Source organism: Dreissena polymorpha, chromosome 5 (assembly GCF_020536995.1).
Source record: "Dreissena polymorpha isolate Duluth1 chromosome 5, UMN_Dpol_1.0, whole genome shotgun sequence".
NCBI classification, from domain to species: Eukaryota; Metazoa; Mollusca; class Bivalvia; order Myida; family Dreissenidae; genus Dreissena; species Dreissena polymorpha.
This window is the reverse complement of record NC_068359.1, coordinates 105922881-105940681: the sequence shown is the minus strand read 5'-3', so window position 1 is coordinate 105940681 and position 17801 is coordinate 105922881. Positions and strand designations below refer to the sequence as shown.

The following is a 17801-nucleotide window of genomic DNA, read 5'->3' as shown; positions in this document are numbered from 1 at the left end:
TTCAAAGGTATGATGACGCAGAATTCATAGCCCTTTTTTTGGCACCTTTCATTGGATTCTGGCGTACCAAGTCAGCGCTGGCTGTGGCATAGATTAATAATCAAAATGATTTAAAACACAATATTACACATTTTGAAGAACTTATCCATTTCTCTGAGTGTAAATTAACTTTATGTGGGTAAACTGGATGTTAAAGATTTTAAGCGCACCTGAGCATAAATGCTCATGGGGAGTTTTAAGGATACTGAGATGGTGCTCCTGTTAACTTTTCTGCTTATGACTTCCCTTTCATAGATATTACTAAATCTTTACAGGATTAATTTTTGGGTGACCCTTTTTTTATACGCCCGTTTTTAAAAACGGGACGTATTATAGTTTCACCCGTGGCGGGCGGCGTCCACAGCAGTGTCCGCTCTCTAATTCAAATAGTTTTCATCCGATCTTCACCAAACTTTGTCAGAAGTTGTATCTAGACAATATCTAAGTCAAGTTCGCATATGGGTCATGCCAGGTCAAAAACTAGGTCACAGGTTCACTTAGTGCATTTCAATGATTTAGCATGGTGTCCGCTCTCTAATTGAAGTAGTTTTCATCCGATCTTCACCAAACTTGGTCAGAAGTTGTATCTAGACAATGTCTAGGTCAAGTTCGAATATGGGTCATGCTTGGTCAAAAACTAGGTCATGGGGTCACTTAGCGCATTTCAAGGATTTAGCCAGGTGTCCGCTCTCTAATTGTAGTAGTTTTCATCCGATCTTCACCAAACTTGGTCAGAAGTTGTATCTACACAATATCTAGGTCAAGTTCGAATATGGGTCATGCCGGGTCAAAAACTAGGTCACAGGGTCACTTAGTGCATTGCAAGGATTTAGCATGGTGTCCGCTCTCTAATTGAAGTAGTTTTCATCTGATCTTCACCAAACTTGGTCAGAAGTTGTATCTAGACAATGTCTAGGTCAAGTTCGAATATGGGTCATGCTGGGTCAAAAACTAGGTCACTGGGTCACTTAGTGCATTTTAAGGATTTAGCATGGTGTCCGCTCTCAAATTAAAATAGTTTTCATCCGATCTTCACCAAATTTGTTCAGAAGTTGTGTCTAAATGATATCTAGGTCAAGTTCAATTATGGGTCATGCCGGGTCAAAAACTAGGTCATGAGGTCAGTTAGTGCATTTCAAGCATTAAGCATGGTGTCCGCTCTCTAATTGAAGTAGTTTTCATCCGATCTTCACCAAATTTGGTCAGAAGTTGTGTCTAGATTATATGTAGGTCAAGTTCAAATATGGGTCATGGTAAAGTTATCAAGTTGTCCAAAACCTTCAAACGGGCGTACTTTGTGACAGTTTGGCACGCTTGTTTAAAGTTAATCTGGTCCATTAGATATTAAGGTCACCAGAGCATAAACAAGACCAACCTTGCAGCATTACGCTGTATGTACATGAACAGTTAACCAAAATTAATGTATTCTTGAATTTTGTTTTCATACCTAGAATGCCAGACTGTTTTTGCGTTTTGATCAGCATTGGTTTGAGAATACATGTGAGTTAAGCATATTCACTCATTCCCTCATATACTGGTGCACTACGATATTATATGTTTAATGTGTATACCACGTGCATACTGTTTTCTGGTTCGTTCACCTCCAGGAGATAGAAATTCAAGGCTTAGAATAATATAACGGCAAGGCAAGTCAGCAGCCGAGCCGTTATTTTATTCGTGCCGAGCCTGATATATTACAAAAAGATCAGGCAGTAACCTATTTTTCTTTTTATCAAAGTTACCTCTACGTTCCCGATTTTAATGAAATAATGAAAAAAATCCCTAAAAAGCTGCATAATTAGGGGGAAAGCATATGATTTTTGTAGTTTGACATGTTATTAATGATTCATGAGCACTTGCCCTTAATATTAGTTAAACATTTTTTTTTGCTGTAAGTGTTGCGTTTTGTGTTGACTTATTAAATACCTATATTAAACAAGACTATTGTCAAGCAATATGATCCCCTACCGGTGAAACTCCACCATTTTCAGAAATATTTCTAGTCTATTTGTTGCCATAGCAACCAGAATACTTGACGTAGGAACAAAATGAAATGACATGCATAATCTCCATATTGCCATCTATCCATGTGTCAAGTTTCATGAAAAAATATTTAGAACTTTTTAAGTTATCGCAGGATCCACCATTTCAGCAATATTTATAGTTTATTTGTTGACATATCAACCAGAATTCTTGATGTAGGAACAAAATGAAATGACATGCATAATTTCCATATTGCCATCTGTCCATGTTTCAAGTTTTATGAAAAAATATGAAGAACTTTTAAAGTTATCGCAGGATCCAGAAAAATGTGACAGACAGACTCACAGACAGACACACAGAGCGCAAACCATAAGTCCCCTCCGGTTTCACCGGTACGGGACAATAACTTAAAATATCTCAGAAACTGCAATGGTCAGGGGTTAATTACCTGGCATGTAACATTTTTAAGTGGTCCTCTGTTAAGTAAGTTCAAATCATTGCCCTAGCGTCAAAACTTGGCATGCCCCAGGGTTCAAATTATTTAAATAGACATATATCATAGATAACTTTAAAAAAAAATGTACACACCCTAGGCATTTCTAGCTTTTTATACGCCTGTTTTTAAAAACAGGACGTATTATAGTTTCACCCTTGGCGGGTGGGCGGTGGGCGGCGTCCACAGCAGTGTCCGCTCTTTAATTCGAATAGTTTTCATCCGATCTTCACCAAACTTGGCCAGAAGTTGTGTCAAGACAATATCTAGGTCAAGTCCGAATATGGGTCATGCAGGGTCAAAAACTAGGTCACGGGGTCACTTAGTGCATTTCAAGGATTAAGCATGGTGTCCGCTCTCTAATTGAAGTAGTTTTCACCCGATCTTCACCAAATTTGGTCAGAAGTTGTGTCTAGATGATATGTAGGTCAAGTTCAAATATGGGTCATGCTGGGTCAAAACTAGGTCACAAGGTTACTTAGTGCATTTCAAGCATTTAGCATGGTGTTCGCTCTCTAATTGAAGTAGTTTTCATCTGATCTTCACCTAATTTGGTCAGAAGTTGTGTCCAGATGATATGTAAGTCAAGTTCGAATATGGGTCATGCTGGGTCAAAAACGAGGTCACATAGTGCATTTCAAGCATTTAGCATGGTGTCCGCTCTCTAATTGAAGTAGTTTTCATCTGATCTTCACCAAATTTAGTCAGATGTTACATCTAAATGATATCTAGGTCAAGTTCAAATATGGGTCATGCCGGGCCAATAACTAGGTCTCGAGGTCACTTAGTGCATTTCAAGCATTGAGCATGGTGTCAAAAACCTTCGAACGGGCGTATCTTGTGACAGTTTAATGTCTCTTGTTTAATATATGTTGATTTTTTTTTAAATATACGTACAAATAATGTCTCAGACCAAATGAGATCTGTATCATATGTTTTGTATATGTTTTGTATATATATATATATATATATATATATATATATATATATATATTATATATCAAGTTAATAAACTAGAAATGGTGCGGCAGAGGCCGACGCGTATCCCCACGCCACATGTTTGACCCAGGGGCGCCCCAGGGTTGGTAATGGGGCAATGCATAGTTGAGATTGACCGTATTGTCATAAGAGAAGTTCAGTATCAATTGAAGTGAATCGGTGTATAAATGAAGAAATTATAGTAAAAGTCAATTTTGGGTGGGCGTGGCCTATGTGGTCAGGGCGCCCCAGGGTTGGTAATGGGGCCATGCATAGTTGAGATTGACTGTATTGTCATAAAAGTGGTTCAGTATCAATTTGAAGTGAATCGGTGTAGAAATGAAGAAATTATAGTAAAAGGCAATTTTGGGTGGGCGTGGCCTATGTGGGCGGGGCGCCCCAGGGTTGGTAATGGGGCCATGCATAGCTGAGATTGACCGTATTGTCATAAGAGAGGTTCAGTACCAATTTGAAGTGAATCGGTGTAGAAATGAAGAAATTATAGTAAAAGGCAATTTTGGGTGGGCGTGGCCTATGTGGGCGGGGCGCCCCAGGGTTGGTAATGGGGCCATGCATAGTTGAGATTGACCGTATTGTGATAAGAGATGTTCAGTATCAATTTGAAGACAATCGGTGTAGAAATGAAGAAATTATAGTAAAATAACCTAAAAAAATGAGTAAAAATCTCTGACCCGGCCCCACCCCAACCCACATAACTTTTGACCCAGGGGTCAGATCAAAATTCCAAATAGTGCAGGGTCGCACATATGCTCATAGCTACCATGTGTGTAAGTTTCAAGGTTCAAGTGCTTATAGTGTAGGAGGAGATAGTGGCCAGGACGGACGGACAGACGGAAGACGGAGATAACCACAATATCCCCACTTTTTCTCCAAAAAGTGTGGGGATAATAACATGGTAATTTTCTAACCTTGTAACCATATATTGCAACTTCTGAATGAATGGAAAGTGTGTAATGTATGCTTACACAGTTCATAGCGGTTCTTACATGAACAATTTCAATCAATGTACCATAGTTCATCAACTACCATGTACTGACCTGGTAATTTATATGTTAATGATTGGGAGCTCAGTTAAGTAAGATAACATTCCATAAAGCTTCATGTATTCACTACTTTACATCTCAAACTTTTACATAATATGCTATAAGAACGGGTTAAGCTGTTACCAGTAAATCTTAGATTTTTTTTATTCCAACCTCAAAATAAAAATAATTTATGGAGACATTGATAAATATATTATTTATTGTATTGTTGTTTAAGGTTCCATTGATAATAATGTTATTGCCTTGATGTTCATTTTACATAATGTTGGCTCGTTTTTGTTTAAAAATGGCCTAAATAAGTTGTTTTTTTTAAATTATGAATATTACGTTGTTTGAGTTGAAGTTGAGAAAATAGAGGATAAGAATCCACTGTAATAATATATAATTATCAAGAGTAAAAAGTATGGTAAAAGAACGTTGTTTATTGCATAGTATCAAAGACAATTATCAATATATTATCAGTTGGTATACAGCGGGTACTTCACAGCTAGTCTCTCTGTCTCTAACAAGCAATATCTACCTGATGCTGGGCAGACAGGTACTACTGTATGTCTCACCCCCCAACAGTCATGTGCAGGCTCACAAGGCAAATATGTAGCTGGCTATAATATTTGTAAATGTTTACATACAAAATGACAATAATAATGTAGTAAGGTGGTATATTATAGATTGAGTCAATGAAGGAAACTGCTCTTCTTGTTGAAATAATACTACTTAAAGTTTGTGAGTACAGAGCATACTTCTTCTAATAGTGTGAGTACAGATCATGCTACATAAAAAAGTTTAAAGTTTAAACCTATTTAATTTAGCTTGATTCCATTGACAGTCTTATGCTTATTGAAGTGGTCTCAAGTCTGTTTCCTGGATAGAAACAATACTTGGTGTCTTTGGTGGAGAATTAATAATAGTTCCAACAGTTAGGATCAAATGCCTGCCCTCCTGGTTGCTAGGCGGTCACCATATCAACTTCCTGCAGTGACCTGTACAACATAAAAACATAGCATAAAACTTGAAAAGTAGTACTAATTAATCGCATACTGAAGGGAATATTTATACCAGCAAGACATTTTGGCAGGCAAGCAAGTGCGTGCAGCTTCATCCTGCACTTACACTGTATACATTACACCAGGTGCATGTGCTAACCAGAGAGCTTTTGTATGGATTTTGTCTAGCAAAAAGCACTAAGAAATTAATCCAGTCTTGTGTTAAATCTTGGGGTATTTAGGGAGCCATACTATATAACATGGCAATTAAAACTTGTTGGAGCATATTACATTTTGATTTTACAAGCTGCATTTTTGTAATCACATCTGAGCAAACTCTTGTTATTTTGTTAGGACTTTAAACTGTAGACTGGTATTCCATTAATGGCGTATTGCTTATAGTTTATTATTGCCAGTCATTATTGTTAGCTATGCAGTTGAGTGATTGTGTCAAGATTATGTTTTGTGTGGTGTACCTTGACATAGTGCAATCAAGTAATGATTGTTGACAGCGCAGAACGCAGACCTTTTAAAGGTATTAATTACATTATAAACTGTGAAACAGGTGTTCTTTTTAATAGATTGAAGAATAAGATCATGTCAGACAGAAAGGCCATTCATTGACTAGATTTGGTCAACAGATAGGATAAGATTGACAGACTTGTCAGTTTGTATGCAAGCCTTGGTTGATACAGGATTTCAGTCTGTAATCACTCTGACTCATTTATTAGAAAGAATATGAACACCGTAAATTGAGGTCGATGCCTAACAAGTGATTAGGCATTAGAACAGGCACTAGAAATTCATGCTGGTAAACTCCATAACACAAAATGAATGTGTTCAGAAATCAAAGCGCTGAAGGCACTGAAGATGTTCGCTATTGCATAATTCAACACGCAATTCATTTTTGAAAATCAATCGCAAGTTTGAAGCGCCCATCTAAAAATGTTTGATCTTGATTAGATTATTTACAGTCAAGTTTTAATATGGTAGTATGGCTGTTTTAGAGAGGGTTTATGGCTTAACTGATGACCTGTCCTTAATTACAAAAGTGAAAAATCTGTAGAAGGCGGAAGGTTTAAGACCTTCTATATCTTAAATATGCATAGAAGAATCCTGTTTGTGTTAGATATCTCAGTGTCTTTTCAAAAAATTCTTCCTGCAGTATCATCGTCCTATATTTATGGCGTTTCCTTGAATAAAAGGAACTTTTGTATTTTGTGTATGAGTGTATACTTTATTAGAATAAGGAACAAATTGATATTAATGTTTAAAATAGATTTACTTGTTGTTTTTCATGTCTCTTCTTAAAATTCTTTATTAATATTTTTTTATTTGAATTTTTCAGATACTAAAATTAAAAAATAATCTTTTTGTTAGATAAATTACAAAAACTACAGACCTGTCATTTTTTGACTGACTGTTCATATTCTTTGTGTGGTTGGCATAATACTTTGGTTCAAGTGAACATGCAACGTCACCATGTCAGTGTCAGTGTCTCTACTATAGGTATTGTGCATTGAAACTTCACACATGTGTTTGGGGTCATTGTGTGAGGTCACTGACCAAGGCTTTGAACTTTGACCACCAATTTTAACAGAAGTATGCCCCTTTTTGTACCAAGGTAAATATGTGCATGCAAGAACCCCTTCTCTAGCTGCCATTCAGACCCAGCAAGGATTACATTTTGGGCCAGTTGGGTCAAGACAACAACCCCTTCTCTAGCTGCAATTCAGACCCAGCAAGGATTACATTTTGGGCCAGTTGGGTCAAGACAACAACCCCTTCTCTAGCTGCCATTCAGACCCAGCAAGGATTACATTTTGGGCTAGTTGGGTCAAGACAACAACCCCTTCTCTAGCTGCCATTCAGACCCAGCAAGGATTACATTCTGGGCCAGTTGGGTCAAGATCATGGTCACTGTTGCTATAAATAGATAAATGTTTGCACTCAATAACTTTAGTTAGGATGGAGACCTACCCCGGAAACCCGATATGCTGTGAAAAGGTGGATGTGCTTGGACTCCTGTCATATCTTGACATCTTTGGCACTGCACCGGGTCATATCATTTTTTCATCAACATGTTGAATGTTAAGTCGAATTTCACCACCAATACGAATTTTTGGCGGATATGTTACTCTGGGACATTGGTTGATATAATTTTCTGTGCAAAAACTTTTTCAGTGGCATACCTTTAAAGAAATTTGTAAATAAAGTGCTAAATAGGGGACAAATCCCTGCATCGTTGACTTCAAATAGCCATATTTCAATAAATAATAACCAGGATTTTTCTAACATACATGATAATACCTCCTTTGCATAAACCAAAAGATATTTTAATTCAAAAATGCCTTTAAACAATTATAGAACTGGATTTACTTACCCTATCGAAATTCAGGAAAATGTATCGGCAACTTTTCCAAGCACATCCAACTTTTCACAGCATATCGGGTTTCCGGGGGTGGAGACATTGTACTAAACTTGTGTATGTAGGTAGGTTACTTAGTGATCCAGCATAGGATTGCATTCAGAACTAGTGGGTATATTTCACTTAAAATAGGAAAATAGTTCCCTCTCAATTACTTGAGTTTGGATTGAGATATTGTGCTGAAATTGTGTGTTTAGGTATGTTACTTGCTGATGAAGCGTAGTATTGCATTATTTTAGGGCCAGTGGGTCAAGGTCACTTTAACTATAAATAGAAAAACAGTGTGCACTGAATAGCTTTAGTGTAAAGGTAGCTTACATACAGATAGAAGGTATGAATACATTTAGGACCAGCTTGATGAAGGTCTCTGTTACTAATAATATAAAAATGGTTCAGCACAATAACATTAATTTGGAAGAAGGTTTCAAGCTATTATTGTGCGTGTAGATTGCTAATATGCAGACTATGCTTGCAAAGTTACTACACTTAAGTAAATAATTGTGTACAAATTTGAAAGTCTAGTTTTTTAGCATGGACAATGATTTTTAGTTGGTCGCGCTAGCAAGCAACTAATGTAGAGCGAGTTTTGCAAGTCAGTCTGCTGTTAACTACGCTAGGCAGAGCGTCGTTGTATTGGACAATCGATATTGGCCAATGAGAGTGCACGCTTTGCAGGAGCGACAGCACTTGTAGGCCTGCACTACCTGCAGTAAAATTATGCAGATGTCCAATGCTAGAAGCTTCTGCTCTACTACGCTAGGAGCGATAACCACCGAATCTGTCTGTTTATAGTTCACCACTGGTACACTGCAAACATCGAGTGTGTGTATGTAATCAATAGTGTTTAACAGCCTGTAAGACGACATTGGCCAGTCTAGAATTTAACAGCTTGTGCGACGACATTGGCCAGTTTATCATTGAAATCTGTACATATTGGCTGCTTTTATGGAAAACGGGGCTTAATGCATGTCAAATAAGATTAGCCTGTGCACACTGATTAGCCTGTGCAATGCTCACAAGCTAATCAAGGACGACACTTTCTGATTTTATGGTGTTTTTCGTTTAAAGAGAGTCTCTGGTACTGGGATGACAATTAATGCATATGCATTAAGCCCTGTTTTCGAAAAATGGAGCTTAAATTATCTTTTTTATTAATGATTTGAAAAAAAACACATCTCGACCAGTGCTTTAAGACACACTCTTTATCAATTTGAATGGGTTGTGTTCATTTCAAACTTGCTATATAAAAAGCTATAACATAATTTTGAAAACTGAGTTGCGTCGAAGATTAGACTGTAGCGAACAACTTCAGTGCCTTCAGCGCTTTGATTTGTTCAAGTTATAGCATACTCTATAACAAAAACATAAATTTAACTTCAACTATTTTTTTTGGCGTCATTGTATCATATGACTGACAGTGGGACAGCTTATGTTCTTATAAATTTAAACAAGATTTTCAATAATCACCACATTCTTTTATACAATACTGCTGAACTATTCTGGAGGTGAGATTGTTTTTTTTTTTTATTGTAATAATGCAGTAGTATTAATGCTGCATTTACTTCTTTGTCTTAACAAGCCTACAGTCACCTGTATTAATTACAATGCCTAAGGCAAAGGAACATTTTCTATCAGTATTTGTTTTTTGGACAGTATTTTTTTTGTTTTCTTTTTGATGTACAGTTTCAGACGAGTTTTTTAGAAAGAATTTGATTTATAAGCTTTTCTGGCATAGCCTTCCAACATTTTCTAATTTCAAGTTTGTGTTCATTAAATTGACAGCCAACTTGCTTAAATATGTCAAAGTTTCTAGAAAACTAGATATGATTGCCTGTGTATGGTTAGTAACTGTGCAGGGCTGGACAGTCAGCCTGTCTTTCACAGTGTGGTGTGTAACCTCTCTTAGTGGAGTGTAACCTGAGTGACGCTGATCAGACCAGCCCACTCTCCCCACTGGATACTAGGGGCATTGTCCTGGCTGACAAGCCATCAACCATCTACTGGGGGCCACTGCCATGTACTTTAATGTTATGAACATGAGGAGAAAGCATTAAGGGATTTTAATTTGATCTCATATCTATTTAAAAAATGAAATGGTACTCTCTGTCAGTCTGTCTGTCTGTCCAAACAAACAAATAGATACTTAGGTTTATTAAAACATCACAAAGGTATGAATTTGTAAGAAAAAAAGCTTAAACGACATGTGGATTAGTAATGAAGAAGTCACTACAGTATCTATGGAAACATACACTTGTCACTTGTCCACAGGCATTTTCTTACTCTTGTCAACATACATCTTTACAACTTTTAGACATTGCTTCTTATGATATGGAGTTGTTCCCTATTTTAACGTTCATATTTTATAACATCATGCAACATATTACCACATGCAGTTCTACACCATGTCATAATTTAAATACCGTCTTTATCCTAATAAACGCACCTGGGCGCGATGCAAATCACAAAGGGGGCGCGTATTTTTCACCCCCCTTTAGGTATAATATGAGCCAACACCTATAATGTGTTTATCGGTATTTGCGAAAAGTTCCAAGTTCATTGAGCAATCGTAAACATATCACAATTACAGTTGAAACCCGATGGCTCGAACTCGCTTGGCTCGAATTTTCGGTTGGCTCGAACTCGCCTCGAAGCACCGATTTTTTGTTGCTATATATTCATATGAATTTTTGTCGGATGGCTCAAACTCCCTTGGCTCGAATTATCGGATGGCTCGAACTGTTTTCACAGTCCTGGCTACAGTTTTCACACGTTCTTTTGTTCGGTTGGCTCGAACTCGCTTTGGATAGCATAAATGGCTGTTAACTGATTAGCCGTTTTGATTAAAGGCACGCAATAATTGAGGTCACACTGGTTGCAAGCATGCCATCGACTCAATCGTTATTTGATTTGAGTAAAAGATGACATTCTGCATAAAATCTGGTGTTTTTTTTATAGACGCATGATCATTCTATACATAGATGGTGACGTCACTACGTTATTGTCACTAAGACCGGTGTGTACACAATGGACGCATGATATTAAGGCTGAAACGGCTAAATCACTTCCTGACCCGGGTGGGTATCTAGATAAGCAATACAGAAGGGGTCAGCTGTTGGAAGTAAAGGAAACAAGAGAAAGTTAAACGTAAAACGTTACAGGGAAACATATGAAGCCACTTTTGCAGTAGAAAGTTGCAAAAAAGCGATAAATAAGGAATGCATGTTTTGTTTCTAAAAGCGCTGTTCCATGAACCTGTATATGTGCTACGTAAAAACATGCTGACATTATTAACTATGTGATATTTGTTTGATTAAATGTGTAACTGTTTTAACATATTGGTTAATGAAAATATAAAGTATATATTTGTTTCTTATTATGCCCCCCTTCGAAGAAGAGGGGGTATAATGCTTTGCTCATGTTGGTCGGTCTGTCGGTATGTCGGTCTGTCGGTCGGTCCACCAGGTGGTTTCCGGATGATAACTCAAGAACGCTTGGGCCTAGGATCATGAAACTTCATAGAAACATTGATCATGACTCGCAGATGACCCCGATTGATTTTCAGGTCACTAGGTCAAAGGTCAAGGTCACAGTGACTCGAAATAGTAAAATGGTTTCCGGATGATAACTCAAGAATGCTTATGCCTAGGATCATGAAACTTCATAGGTACTTTGATCATGACTGGCAGATGACCCCTATTAATTTTCAGGTCACTAGGTCAAAGGTCAAGGTCACAGTGACTCGAAACAGTAAAATTGTGTCCTGATGATAACTCAAGAATAATTAGGCCTAGGATCATGAAACTTCATAGGTACATTGATCATGACTGGCAGATGACCTCAATTGATTTTAAGGTCACTAGGTCAAAGGTTAAGGTCACAGTGACAAAAAACCTACTCACACAATGGCTGCCACTACAACTGACAGCCCATATGGGGGGCATGCATGTTTTACAAACAGCCCTTGTTATTATTAAAGTTTTATTTCTATAAGGTTCTTGCAAATTACCTTGTTGATAAAAAAAAGATTTTTCCGTCAATAAAATGCAATTACTTTACCCCTTAGCAGCCGAGAAATGGGGGCGCTATTATTTTGATCACTCCTTCATTTTATTATATGATAGGGGTGCGTTAATTAAGGCAGGAGCGTTTATTAGGATAAAGACAGTATATGATTTAATGCTTGTGTTTAACATATGTTTGATTGAAATTTCTACTCTATAAAAGCTTAACTTAATTGGAAAAATGTAAACTTCATTTGAATCAGTATAACACAAGATAAACTGTGACACTGAAGTTTTTTATACCTAAGGTTGTCCCAAATACAAGTAACTACTGTCTACAATCTGTTATCTGGGTTATTGGGTCTGTGACTCACTGGGCATGAGATAAAAATTTCACTGATTTAGCAAAGCTGTGTTTAATGACATTCACAAGTTTGGCATTAAAAAAGGCCAATATTTCAATAATTAATGTGTCTTAAGTCTTTAATTGATGATGTGTTAAGCTACTGCATTTGATTATTTGTCAGAGCTTGCTTGTAAAAACATTCATTTAGTGCAAAGCTGTTTAGATTGGCATAAGAGAATGTGATAAAAGAATACAAAATCTGTAACCCCAAGTACCAACTTGCCTAATTTATATTCATGTCAAATGTCGTTCAAGTTCTTGGTGATTAACTACCCATATACTTGTATTTAAGTGGTTAAAGTTCACCTGTATTTGATGGTGAAGCACACAATCTAAGTAAAATTAAATCAGAACAATATTAATATAATATTAATATATATAATTAAGATTGATTTGATAAAAAATTGACTTGTTCTATCAAGTGCATTTAACATTTGTACAGCTAATTTCAAGGTTGTTGACATTAATGTAAATTAGGTGTTACTTTTCCAACAGTTTAAACACTTATAGTTGTAGTCAAATGTTATTAAATTAATAAAACAAGAAATATCTTTAAAAAAGATATACGGCGTAAATAGTTTAATGAATGAGATCAAGGATAGCGAATGTCTTTTTCTGTGCAGTTCTTAGCTGCATCACACGCAGTACGGGATGTTACGGTGAGTTTTCGCGGCTTATTTTACATTATAACATATTGCTGGTCATAAACCTATAGATACAAAACAGAAAACCACAAGAAGAATGGAAGTAAAATTTAAACATATGAGTCAACCGGCCACACGAGAAGTATCCGTATTTATAGGCGCGTTCTTCGAACAAACCTGTTTTAGTGGTTTGTCGGGCATTGCTATTTGATTCGATTATTAACAGTATCAATTATCATCGTGCTAATGCTTAAAGTGATATTATGGGCATTTTGCACTGTTGAATTGAGCTGTAAAGAATTAACAGGTCAAAATAGTTAGTTAAAATGTGGTTACTGATTAATTATCTGCAACTCACCTTGCTACCAGTTGTTTATTAAAATATATTTTATATTCGATATTCTTACGTGACCCACCTAGTCCTGTAAGCTGAAATGATCCGTAAAACAATTTCGTGTCTTTGTGTCGTATGAACAAATCTGCACTAAAACTAAATTTAGGTTCAACTCGTAAACGCATGATCAGTTGTCAAACGAAAGTACGGTTGATATTCAAATGCATTATTTTTCTCTTTCTGGTATATTGTTTTAGTATGATGATGCTGCATTAATTAATATAAGTGTATATGAAGTAGAAACATCAAAAATAATCAACGGTTGCGATAGACACCTATAAACTGTTACATGCTCATAATATCACTTTAGTACATTAGGCAATATGGACGAATAATTATTGTTAAATTTATCAACAATAATATTTATCATTGTATTGTTGAAAACACATTAAGAATCTATTATTTACATACCATAATTATATTGCTGAATATCTTCATTTAACATATTTCTGGTCTAAAGAAAATTCCAGGTCACCTAGTTCACGGATAGCGTCTTTATTATATAACGATTATTTTACTGGCCGCCAACTCCGGTGATGACCTGTATATAAACTCTGAACTCGCGGGTTGAAATGCAATGCTTTAAAGTGAGGCCTCGCTTCCATTGCTCTTTATACTTTTACATGTTAACATGTTGAGAGGAATAAGGAAGTAAGAACTAAATATGAGAACATAGCCTTTTAAGTATAAACGCTCTTGCGCTGGTAATACTCTGAAAATAAAAGGTGTACGCACAAACTGTATTGATGTCGAGAATTGAGTGTAAAACTGTTCTATCTATTAAGCCTTTTCATTCGAGATAAAATTGTTTCATACAGTAAAACAGTGTTACAAAGACGCGGATATGTTTCCAATGTTCTGGTGGTAAACTCAAATCAGCCAATGGAATAAATGAAGTGTATTCATTCGTACCTAGCCGCGGGAAATTTTATTGGACACTTACAAAGGTCAGGCTAAGGTGAAAAGCTGGCTTATGCAGCTTACGCCGAAATTTTTTTTTTCATTTTTCCATAAGTATTGTTACGAATCACAGGTCATGAAGCCTAGTAGATGTAGCATGATGTATTTGTACAACATATGACTTTAGATTGTCTTGTTTGTTTATTTTGGAAATCTAAGATGACTCAGATGATTTTTGAGTAACAATTATAATAAATAGATTTTTTTTATACTTTTTTTTATAAATCTTAAGATTAACAATAAATGCTTTATACGTGAAATAAACTTGATAACTTGGCACAAGATAAACAAGTTTTTTGAATGTGACCATTTCTAGCTTCAAATTCAGTTGTTTTCTGCATATATTATCTTTTTTTTTAATCTGGAGAGAGATTGTTGTTAAAGAGACCCAAGACTGTTATGATGTGATAATATCAGCACCATTCCATGACCATATCATGGATCATCTCAATAAGTTTCTGACATAATTACATGTCAGCAGGTGTTCATCTGCACACACACACACACATGATGGTTCAGTTATATACCTGCATACTTTCAGGAGAAAGACTTTGAGTTTGCGGGTGAGAAGGCAGCCCAGTTGTCAGATGATGAGGATCTGCTGGCAGACCAGGAGGGCTCTGGAGACACAGAGGGCAGTGGGGAGGCGCCCATATCCCGTGAGACGGTTACCCCCGTACTTAGTGGAAAACCCCTGGGCGTACCCAGTAAGTATGATACACTTCATCCACAGTAATAGTCAATACCTCCCCCCCACACACACTGTATTAGTCCAATGCCCAATCCACAGTTGTAGTCAAACACCCAACACACAAAAGCAGTCCAGCACACTTATTTAAAGAAATACAAGAAAATACCCATTGATCTTGAGAGAAGCTGGAAACCAGTAAAATCTCTGTGCAGAGATTGTGTTATGGTTCCTAATGGGGGCAGTTTAGTGATGTCACTTGTCATGTACAGCTATATGTCAATGGAGGTCTAGAGAACTCACAAATAATGAAGCTTCATTGATTAAGACAATACTGTTTCTAATTGATAACTTCATGCAAGAGCTTACTCTGCAATTCGCCAAATTATCTAATGACTTCTCACTGACCTATTTGGGAAAAGAAAATCCTAATTGGCTTAAATTTGCTCTTTATAAAAACTCATAGAAAAGACTAAGTGAATAGGCAAATTTGTTTTTAGAAAATTATGAGTCTGTGGAAGCCCTGCATGTTTATACTGGTGACTGCAGTATGAGTCTGTGGAAGCCCTGCATGTTTATACTGGTGACTGCAGTAAATGTTTATACTGGTGACTGCAGTACATGTTTATACTGGTGACTGCAGTACATGTTTATACTGGTGACTGCAGTACATGTTTATACTGGTGACTGCAGTACATGTTTATATGGCAGTATGAGTCTGTGGAAGCCCCGCATGTTTATACTGGTGACTGCAGCATGAGTCTGTGGAAGCCCTGCATGTTTATACTGATGACTGCAGCATGAGTCTGTGGAAGCCCTGCATGTTTATGCTGGTGACTGCAGCATGAGTCTGTGGAAGCCCTGCATGTTTATACTGGTGACTGCAGCATGAGTCTGTAGAAGCCCTGCATGTTTATACTGGTGACTGCAGTATGAGTCTGTGGAAGCCCTGTATGTTTATACTGGTGACTGCAGCATAAGTCTGTGGAAGCCCTGCATGTTTATACTGGTGACTGCAGCATGAGTCTGTGGAAGCCCTGCATGTTTATACTGGTGACTGCAGCATGAGTCTGTGGAAGCCCTGCATGTTTATACTGGTGACTGCAGCATGAGTCTGTGGAAGCCCTGCATGTTTATACTGGTGACTGCAGCATGAGTCTGTGGAAGCCCTGCATGTTTATACTGGTGACTGCAGCATGAGTCTGTGGAAGCCCTGCATGTTTATACTGGTGACTGCAGCATGAGTCTGTGGAAGCCCTTCATGTTTATACTGGTGACTGCAGCATGAGTCTGTGGAAGCCCTGCATGTTTATACTGGTGACTGCAGCACGAGTCTGTGGAAGCCCTGCATGTTTATACTGGAGACTGCAGTATGAGTCTGTGGAAGCCCTGCATGTTTATACTGGTGACTGCAGCATGAGTCTGTGGTAGTCCATATAAACGTACTCACAGAGCCTTTGATAATTTTGTCTATGGCCGCTCTGGGAGAACATATGCACTCCTTCATAAACACAATCACAGTTTTGCGCACAGATGGTTCCAAGGTACAACAGCCCACTGTTTGGTCTTCTACATGGAAGCAGTACTTTGTTGATTGCTGATACAATTAAGTGCTTTTAAGCTGTACAATACTTGATCATCTGAATTAGCATATTGATTAATAGTAAATGGTTTGAAACCTTTTGTTCTAGTTTTTTTTTTCCAATTCATTATTAACACTAGTTTTATGTGGTATTGATTGAAAATGATGATGTATTCCTTAATGGCATGGTATTTAATTTTTATATGATTGGGTTGCAGCTATAGAAGTAAACTTTTCTTTGTTGGCGTGCCTTTCAGTAAATATGGTCTTTGAATATTGGGTTAAATTACAAGCAAGTGTTGAGAAAATATACTTCTTTTCAGTTATCCAGCTATTTGAAATGTCCTTACCTTTGAAATCTCAAATTTAATCTTCAAATTGCAGCAGTTGATTAATATCTCTTAAGCTATTCTAGGACTGTAGCTTTAAACTATCGAGCATCAGTTTACCTAATACGGTTTGCCTTCGAGTGTTATTTAATATGTTGTTACAAGAGCCTATTAAATTTGTAATGGAGAATAATTTATTTGAGGCCAACTCAACATTATATTGAATGGGGTAACCATGTTATTTTCTTACCAAGTATTCAGAAAGAATATACTTGATGGTTCTGTTGATGTAGGGCATATTAAGGCACTAACTGTAAGCACCCATGAGCACTTGTGCTTACAAGTTGTTTGTTTATCAAACGTTATCTGATCATAAGCTGCCTAGCACATGTTCACAAAACTTCAGAGGAATGAAAACCAATTATCCTCTGTCAATATTTTTTTTCATTTTGGCTAATTTGTATAAATAACAAGCGCTAAAAACTACTGTCAAACCATTCAATTTTGTGTGGTACGAATTTTCGTAGATTTTGTTGGTCCACTGAACCATGAATTCAAGTACCAACGATTATTTATTCATTTTTTATCCAAAATCGGTCATATCCGAAGGTCGTCAAATTAACAGTTTGCAGATTTATCACATATGTCAATTAGTGCCAATTAAAGTTAACGTTTTTCACATGTGTATTTTGGGGACCTTATTACTCAATTGTTTCTACTAGGGGACCGATTGTGCTGAGAATTGCAAATATTGTCAAAACAAAATTGATGGCAATTAGTGAGCGGGGACCCACAAGTGCGCTGCTTTATAGCTCTTATCGACAATTAT

The 17801-nt window shown here is 36.9% G+C and overlaps 1 protein-coding gene across 5 annotated transcripts in view; it reads left to right on the top strand.

The window, feature by feature from the left end:
- The window catches only part of LOC127881858 (basement membrane-specific heparan sulfate proteoglycan core protein-like), a 198207-nt gene that overhangs the window by 15069 nt on the left and 165337 nt on the right, over positions 1 to 17801 (top strand). For all 5 annotated transcript variants that reach the window (XM_052430022.1, XM_052430024.1, XM_052430023.1 and 2 more), the window contains exon 2: positions 14915 to 15080. In XM_052430022.1, the coding sequence (XP_052285982.1) occupies positions 14915 to 15080 (166 nt within the window). The remainder of the gene's footprint in view (positions 1 to 14914; positions 15081 to 17801) is intronic.